The 9044-nt window shown below is 39.9% G+C and overlaps 1 protein-coding gene across 2 annotated transcripts in view; it reads left to right on the top strand.

The window, feature by feature from the left end:
- The window catches only part of LOC137978404 (putative ATP-dependent RNA helicase DHX57), a 43256-nt gene that overhangs the window by 32409 nt on the left and 1803 nt on the right, over window positions 1–9044 (top strand). For both annotated transcript variants that reach the window (XM_068825303.1, XM_068825304.1), the window contains 4 exons: window positions 693–830; window positions 5496–5610; window positions 7189–7247; window positions 8753–8986. In XM_068825303.1, coding sequence (XP_068681404.1) covers window positions 693–830; window positions 5496–5610; window positions 7189–7247; window positions 8753–8986 — 546 coding nt within the window. The remainder of the gene's footprint in view (window positions 1–692; window positions 831–5495; window positions 5611–7188; window positions 7248–8752; window positions 8987–9044) is intronic.

The raw sequence follows: 9044 nt of genomic DNA, 5'->3' as shown, positions 1-9044 counted from the left end.
AAGTAGAAAACAAATGGCCATATAGTTGCAGCTTGAGTCTCAAATATATGCACACTTTGCAGTCTTACTTGCTTACCTCCACGGAAGTTGTCTACCTGCACAGTACAGTTTCGTAGCCACAACAAGGAAAATAGTATTTCTGACAATGAAGCAAAGCGCAATAAGCAGAAATAGTTATTTTGCCGGCACGGACAGGAGGATTGGTGCCGTGCGAGGGGGATTATGGGTATGAGTCTCAGATATTTTTAGTAGGCCGTTACGATTTGATAACCATTCTAGGTCAGCAACATTTCAGCTCCTTAGTTTAGCTTTGAGTTAAATGTGTTTTATTAGTTTTCGTGATTCGTTTTCGTGACTCATCCCCCACGGCACCGCAGTTGGCGGGGGTATACGTTTCCTTTTTCTCCCCAAAGCTAAGTGTTTTTGGGTTTTCGCATCCGGAGGTGTCACACTAATTTAGTGTGAATTGGTTTGTCTCTGGAGACACAGGTCTGTACTATGAGTAATGGTGGGCTATATTTATTTTATGCCTTCCTTCAAAAAAACGGCGTATGATGTCTTTGCTGACCTTTAGGGCCCTGTATTTATACTGTTGTATGCTTCTTATTGGTAGTGTAGGCAAAATTGAGCAATACCAACGCCCTTGTGAAATGTCAAAATGAGTATTATTGCTGCCTTAATTTTTTTTGTAGATGATAGCAAGTTTAAAGTGTCAGTACGCCGAACTCTTGGCTGATATCGGCTTCATACAAGCCGACCTCACAGCCAGAAAAATGAAGAGACTGGCGCCGAGAACTGGAGACGGAGTCTTGTTGGCCACAGGCGAAAGGGTAAATCACAAGGGTGGGGTGGGAACAAGTGCACGTGTACAAGGTTGTATGCGTCACGTGCAGTAAGGGAAGGGCTTCTGGTAAATCTTCTCACAACAAAAACGTTACTATTGTAAGACATCCAGAGAGTGAAACGGGAATTTGAGCGTTAAATGCACATTCCTTCATCATTTAAGGGTGCTTTCTTTTTCGACTATTGTCCCATAGTGTGACATCGAGGAAACGGCGATTTGTTTCAAATTCAACACCTTCAGGTGTGAGGTGTGAATTAGCTCTGTTGATTGAGAATCGATCCACACACTCCTTTACTTTAAGCAGATTTCGCAAGAAATGTTAAAACGACAGACCCGGCTACAAACAACCATTTTGACCCAACTTACGCAGCTCTTTACTCAGATATGTCTAGGACTGCACAATGACTCCATGTATGACTCAAAGACCATTGTTGCAAATGGCTAAACGACGGAAATAAGTTCAAGGAAAACTTTGCGTTGAGTTCCATGAAGCGCGTACATCTATCTCGTCATGCTGTAATCCTTGACGTTGGCTTTCATTTTCGATGGCGAACAATAGAATTTATAGGCAGAGGTATTCCTTTATAGCACATGTTCGCCTTTAAAGATTTCTGAATTATTAAAGACTCGTCATAGGCCGAGTTAGATATATCAATATTCAAGCATGGCAACGAGGCTTTATGGTCAAATTTCACGGCTCAGTTCTGTTGCCTATGTCTCACAAGTCTCAAGGGAGATTTCTAAACAAAACAATATTCAAATTTAACTGACTTAACTGATTAGAACGCAACGTGAAGTGCTAGTTTTCTACCCCCATATGAACCATGTGAGCGTTAGCCCTATTAATGGAAATGGGCCCACACAAGGACAGAGAAAAACTCTGACCAGGGTGGGAATTGAACCCATGACCTTCGGGTTAGATCACCCTCGTAGCCATGTGTGAATATTGATATATCAAACGTGGCCTATTAAATGCACGCCCAATTTTGATATCCAACACAAAAGTGTAAGCATTTGATACCTGTTTCTAACAATAGGCGGGCAAGTGTTTGGGTTTGCGTTATTTTTAGGTTAAGGTAAACTCAGCTTTTTATCTTTATTTGAGGAGCAGTGTGAAGAGGACACTTGGTGACGTTAATGTTCTTTTGTTATATAGCTGAGTTTTTTTCCCTCAACAGCACGTGCTTTCATTGGTTAATTCGAGGTCACATGATATTTAACAATAAAACTGTTTCCCGCCAAACGTTTCTGAGCAGGCAACATTGCAAAATCTATGACGTCACGATCAGAGGGTAACAGTGCACTCCTTGCATACGGAACCCGCACCCGCAGTGCGCGCGGCAGTCAAAACTGTGCTATCCAATGCTATCCTGTCAATCATTTGCCCTTTCACCGGAAACAGTGCATTTCGGTTTTGGGTAAATGACATTGTTGTCGATATCTACCCCATCGAAAAGACTCATCAAAACTTTTCCCTCAATCCCAAATAAGAAATTGCTGTGAATTACTATTAGGCCAATAAGAGAATCAACATCAAAGAGGCACTCCCAGGGGTTTTGGGGAAGAAGAGAACATGACTAATTTGAACTGGGGAACAGAGGAACAATATCAAGGGAAGAAAACCAATTTAGATTTTAGGGATCAGAAAGCTGGGACTGACAAGTTTGAAAGTAATTTGGGGAACAAGGAAACACAATCAAATATTTAAAGGGAACAAGGACCCCTTCCCTGGAAGGGCCTCATCAAATGTTCTGTCCCTTTCATCCAACAGCTCAAACAAGCGATTTCAACAGTTTTTGAATGACCGACACGAAAAGAAGACTCTCTTGGAGAAATAAATTATTTATAATAACACTTTCGCATGCGAAACAATGCTCAGATGCTTATAAGCATCCTCATGCCCATGTTTGTAAAAAGGCACCATGAATTATTCCTTGCGGCTGGATTAGGCATTGTTTCATCTTTCAACATTGGGCAAAACCAAATCAAATCCATTCTCAGAGGGCACTGGGGAAAGAAGCTACAAGAAAAAAACTAGCCTTAATCCAATTCTCCCAAGGTAATCTTTAAAGAATAAGATTATTGAGGAACACTTTTGAGTACCAACTTTAAGCCTTTTAAAACAAGCACAAACAATATTAATAGTCTTTTAATTCACAAAATGTCAAACAGCATATTTTAGTCTCATATTCAATTAGATTTGGCTGCAATATTCCTTAAAACTATGCCGAACTATATGCCATAAAATGTGGAACATTTCCTTACTATTTAAAATGCCACATTAAAGGGCTCAAAAAAGCAACCAGTTAAGTTTTTAGATAAAGATAGTGTCTCTATGGAGGTCTGACACAATGCCTAAAGATTAAGAGATTTGATGTCATCAAGACATTGAATGACCAAGCAATACACAAACTGCAGCAATGTATCTTACGTTCACAAAGTGGGAGTGAAAAAAAAAACTCCTCAACTGATGCTTCAACATGTATTTAAATTAATTTTCTATGAAGAATTCAAGGAACCGACTTTTTAGTGTCTATTCAATGGTATTGATTTACGTTTCCATGATAAGTTTGAAAGTGAATCTGGCAACCACAGTGCCCTATGAAAAAATGGGAAATAACTTTAACAAACCTTTTAAACTAACATTTTGCAAGGGACACCATTGTTGATGCCCTGCGTAGAACAAAGAATAAATTGAAAGAAGAGTTAGTCTGCAGTTTATCCACAATGGACAGTTAGTGGCTGCATTCACCAATGTAGAGAACAAACACATCAAGTTTCTTCTCAAGCAACCAGGCGTTCAAGGAGCTATTCAATTTCCAAAGAACACTATGGTTGTGTACCAGTACCTGGGTGAATTCGGGTACCTGGCCTGAAACTGAAACTTAAACTGAAACTTGTGGAGCCAAACAACTTGTTGAGCTTGGTACTTAAACTGGGTTGATAATTATGCCTACAAATATTGTCTATTCAATCAACAGTTTCTCATAATTTTGTGTACCATTCACTTGTTGGTTCCTTAATAAAAAATCGCTAATTCAATTAAAAATTAAAAATACAAGCACTGAAGAACAAACTGCTCAAGAATGCACGACTAGAGTCACTGAAAAAGTGCTGCATGCTACGTGGATGTTTGCAGAACGATGGCAAGTTGTAATCATTGAAAGAAAACTCCACTCCAGATCTGATAGACGATGATCGTGCAAGACTCGCCAAGCACGTGGAACACCCAACAGGATTGTTCGTTGTTTGGCACAGCACTAAGACCAATAAGACCAATCTTGCCCAAATACAACAACAATTTTGGCAGCAGGCAAGCTCATCACAAGCCATCGAAGTTGGAACAAAGCAGCATAGCGCTTCACCTGAAGTTGATCATGACGGACACTAACAAGAGCTGAAAGAACTTCATAAGGTCAGACGACCAAATGTGATCGACCCAATACTCGTTAGAGCGGCTCATATCGGACATTGAAGTGGTGAACAAACAAAGGGTCGATTTCGTCGCAAAAATGTTCACTCAGCAACGTCTTCTGCTTCGACAGAATCGATCGATCCTGGTTGTTGATCACGGGCTAACACAATCCATAAACTGGATAAAGTGGAATGCCAAATTTATTGCCAGAACAATGCGTGATGTTCAAAGAAGCGACGGTGTCGAGCGAGAGTCACAAGAGAAGGCTCAACGAATGTCCATCGATCTAACCAATCAGAATGTAAACAATTGGCGTGATAGCCTGTGTACAGCCGCCCGCTCTCCGAAAAGACAAGCTTGCCTCCTTCTAAGGACGTGTAGTAACAGTCAACAGAAAACCCACCAAATCGCTCAAATTCACCATTTTCAGCCGCAGAAATGACAATACACAACAACTGAGGTAGGTTTACGTTTATTTTGAGCTTTAACATAGTCATTTCTCGATTTAAGTTTACTATATTAGGACTCTTCAATATTTCCCATACATTTCTTTATATTTCGAACATACAAACAGACACACAGTTTGTGTGGGCTCCCTGTGGTGACATCGGATAGCACAGTTTTTCCCGCTCGCTGAATTCTGATTGGTCAGTTTAAATTTCAGTAGCTCTCGCCGTATGCAAGGCTGTTACTCGCGAATGTTGACCGACGACCGCCGCTGCTGTTGCCATTGCTCGCTTTTCTTTTTGTGTTATATAACAAATCACTTAGTAACTGGTCTCTCGGAAAACAGTTAATTTTGTTTCCCGAGAATCTCAATGTTTCCCTCGGCTGCGCCTCAAGGAAACATTGAGATTCTCGGGAAACAAAATTAACTGTTCCCGTCGGGACCGATCATTAAGTGTTTAGTGTTTCTCAAAACAAGTGATGTTGAAGTTGAGCAGAGGAGCTAGAAAGGGGACACTTCGTGACGCTTATTGAAATCGGCGCGCATCTTAGGCCATTTCCGAGTATATGTTTGCCTCGTCTTCAAAGCGAGTCTAAGCACGAAGTTTTGTGATGGTAATTAGTTCTACTTTACATATGAATGAAAACTAATTTTCATAAGAAAAATTTCGCACTTAGACTCGCTTTAAAGAGGAGGCAGACATGAACTCGGAAATGGCCTATTATATAAGCACTTCCGGACGGATTTGCAAGAGCACCACGTCTTAATGATTATTTCTTTGGTTTTAGATGAATGTAAACTCAAAAAATCAGAAACTAGTGCTTGGTATTGTGTGCGGTGCTCTGTTTCCAAATGTCGTTCAAGTTGTGAAACCAGACACTAAGTACGAGTTGACCGCGACAGGTGGGTAAGATATCAGTAACCGGGTTGAAGCTGGATTTGAGTTAAGGATGAGGCTGCACCCGGTGAAATAACTTAGTTATCTTTGTCTGAAGCATATCTCAGCAGGCCGGAATCCTAAATCCTTGAATCTGATTGGCTAATAACGAGCTCTTGGCGGGTCCAACTATTTTCCATCCGAACCAGTTGCCTGGTCCGGAATTCGCGGGAAATCTTAAAGTATTTTATTTTTTTACTGCGCCGCGACGAAACATTGGATTTTACCTCTTAAAATACAAATTTTCGCTTACTAACCGTTGCAAAGAGAAGGAAAAACATCAGCAATGGAATAAAAGGCCTGGTTATTCTTCAGAAAGGCGAGTATTCACTCGATTTTGCTGACAACACTTTGCTGGTTTGCCGTTTAACTAAAACGACTAACTGCAGAGAAGTCCTTTGAACTCAGTTTTTCGGTTGACATCCGTTATTTCCTTTGGAGTTCTATTTTATAACCTCGTTCTATTTTGCTTCATTTAAGAAAGTACGGATTCGTAGCTAAAACAGTCAAAGAAACAGATCGCAACGCTGTGGAGTTTGCATTAACTAATGGCAACAAGTTTTCCTTGATTAGTTCTCTAAGTTTTGCACTGATTTGTGAAGGGCTTGACGGAGAACAAAGATAAACCCTTGAAATAATAAGATATGAGACTGAGGTGTTTGAGTATTTTTCACTAAATTTTTTTCCTCCTGTTTTAAGAACATTCGTTTCATTTTCAACAGGACAAAATTTTAATACGTACAACATTATTCGCCGGTTTGTACGATTTTTTAAAATTTAGTTTGTTTAGCTCATTTCTCTGTGGTTGCTATGAAATGTATGAATGAAACTGTTTGTTTTTTATATTTAGTGCACCAAGAGACATTTAAAGTTCTCTGTTATCGTTTAACCATCATTTTTCTGTGAGCTTTGCGAACGGAGCGCTTTTTTCAGTTATAAGGTAATTTCAGCTGAGACAGTGCGACACACAGCGCTTAGAAAGACTTTTTGCCAATCAGTTTGCGATTTCATTTTCAGAAAAACGGCTGAAAAAAATAAATACGTTATCGGTTCGTATAAGGAAAAACTGTGCCCTCGGACTTGAGTACGTCCCTCGGGACTAGCATCCCATCCAGGGGGGAGTAGAAATACTCCCAGTCGCTTCATGCTACAGTAACCGGAGATAAGCGCCGGCTTGATGGGCCACTAGACTCGTAGCAGACTTTTTCTTTTTTACTTATAATTTTTAATACTGAGGGATAAGGATAGCGTGTTTTGTAGTCAGTTGTGATTTAACCCCGGATTGCAAATGAAGCAGAGTTAGAATCCTATTCAGGGTCGCCTGGAATGATGCGTAAGTTGCTTATCTAACTGCGATAAACTTTGGAGACCTTCATTTCTTGTCCATTTCCACAGTTCAAATATACGAACTTTAATGCATCTAAAATCGTTTCGCGTCATAACCTGGGAAGGAAGGAGTTCAGTAGTCAAAACCGATTTGTAAAAATTAATATATTACCACTAGCAGCTTATTTTCAAATTCTTTTTCTAATTATTGTTGTCAGGTGTTGTTCCTGTCAGTGTCAAAGCTACTAAACTGAAATTTTGGACCAAGAATGGACGGGTTTGAACAGTTTGTCTTTGATGGCATTTGTTTTGCCTCTCTCTCCTCCCCCCCTCCCTACCCCCCTCATCTTTTGTGAACTCACCAGTCCCCAATAGGCCTTATCACGGTTTTCGACGCCATCTTGACGGGTAGGCAAAGCGGTCAGAAATTACAGTGTTTGTATGGGAATCCGATAGCAAATAACTTCTTCCAAAATTGAATTTTACACAATTTGTGAATCAAAACGTTAAAATACTAGGTAGAAGATTGTATTCACCAAGTTTGAAGGATGTAGCTTTCCTATAAGTCGCTGAGCTATTCTTTTTTAATTTTCCATACATTAGTCTCAGAATTTTTTTCCCGCGAACTGCGTCTAGACGTTTGTTTACCCAGCCAAATTTACAGACAAATGTGTGGAAAATTCAAAAAATTAACTGAGCGTCTTCTAGCCAAGCTACATACTTCAAACTTGGTGAATACAACCTTCTACCTAGTATTTTAACGTTGCGATTCAGAAATTGTGAAAAATTCAATTTTGGAAGAAGTTATTTGCTATCGGATTCTCATACAAACACTGTAATTTCTGAGCGCTTTGCCTACCCGTCAAGATGGCGTCGAAAACCGTGATAAGGCCTATTGTGAACTGTATTGTGCACAAGGTGTATTGGCTGTGACCGGAGTGAAACCGCAATATAGACTGCGTTGCGCAACTCGACAATAGTTTGAATTTGTAACCAAAATTTGTTAGCATTATGAATACAGCAAGGTCTTTGTCATCACCAGGTCGCCAACAACCGCGCGGCTATTGATTTTGCCAGGTTACTATGCACGCGAATTGTAATCACCGATGTGCGAGTTGCTTTTGGCGTCTGTTTCACGCTTCTTATGCCACACCATTCATACTGGAATTTTTGTATGCAATTTCTGGCAAATCCAACTCATTTCCCTGTTTAATTACTTTAAAAAAGCGTCAGTTTGCTGCTTGCCACCATAGTTTTGCACGGTCGTGGACTTTCCAACATAAATCTTGGCATCTTTGTTTGCTCCTTTGATGTTTGCCGAGCTTCAAAACCAGTCCCCTCTATTAACTATGTTGCCACTGATAGACCACTTTCATAAAAGGCGACCTCTTTTACATTCTTTTGTCTTTACATGTTAATTAGACCTACTGGCCTCGTTTAAAAACAAAAATTCTTTTGAAATTTGCTGGTCGTAGCGAGGCTAGAAAGACTTATTAGCATTAAATCAAAAGAATATTTTATTTGGTCGCCATTATGAAAGAGGTGTATTGATATCTCTCAAATTCACTTTGGGATACTTACATGACGTAAATGTTATATCTTCACGGAATAAGGGCATCGTTCTAAAAATCATCTCAGTAACCAGGACCAAATAGAGAGACAAGAAAAATTGTTTTTGAAATTTTTAAAGGTTTAGCTTTCGGTTATTGTCATCATGAACCTTCTGTGAAAGTTCTTCGAAGTGCAAATCCGTTTCTGAATGAGATGCTGAATTTCTTCCAGGTGTTTGTTCACCCCACGTCAGTTAATTTTCAAGTCAACAATTTTGACAGTCCATATCTTGTGTATCTCGAGAACGTCAAGACTTCAAAGGTCTACATACGGGACTGCAGCATGGTATCAACGTACGCTCTGCTTCTGTTCTGTGGAGACAGTTTGTCCCTAAACTTAGAGGAAGGTGTTTTTGTTATTTCCATTGACGATGGATGGATACAATTCTCAGCCTCTTCGCACCAGGTTTGTAGAACAATTGATGAAATATATATAAGGAAACCTCACTCCTACTCAAGAATAG

The sequence above is a fragment of the Montipora foliosa genome, chromosome 12, assembly GCF_036669935.1.
Source record: "Montipora foliosa isolate CH-2021 chromosome 12, ASM3666993v2, whole genome shotgun sequence".
Taxonomy (NCBI): Eukaryota; Metazoa; Cnidaria; class Anthozoa; order Scleractinia; family Acroporidae; genus Montipora; species Montipora foliosa.
The sequence above is the reverse complement of the archived record's forward strand: the minus strand, read 5'-3'. Positions and strand labels throughout refer to the sequence as shown.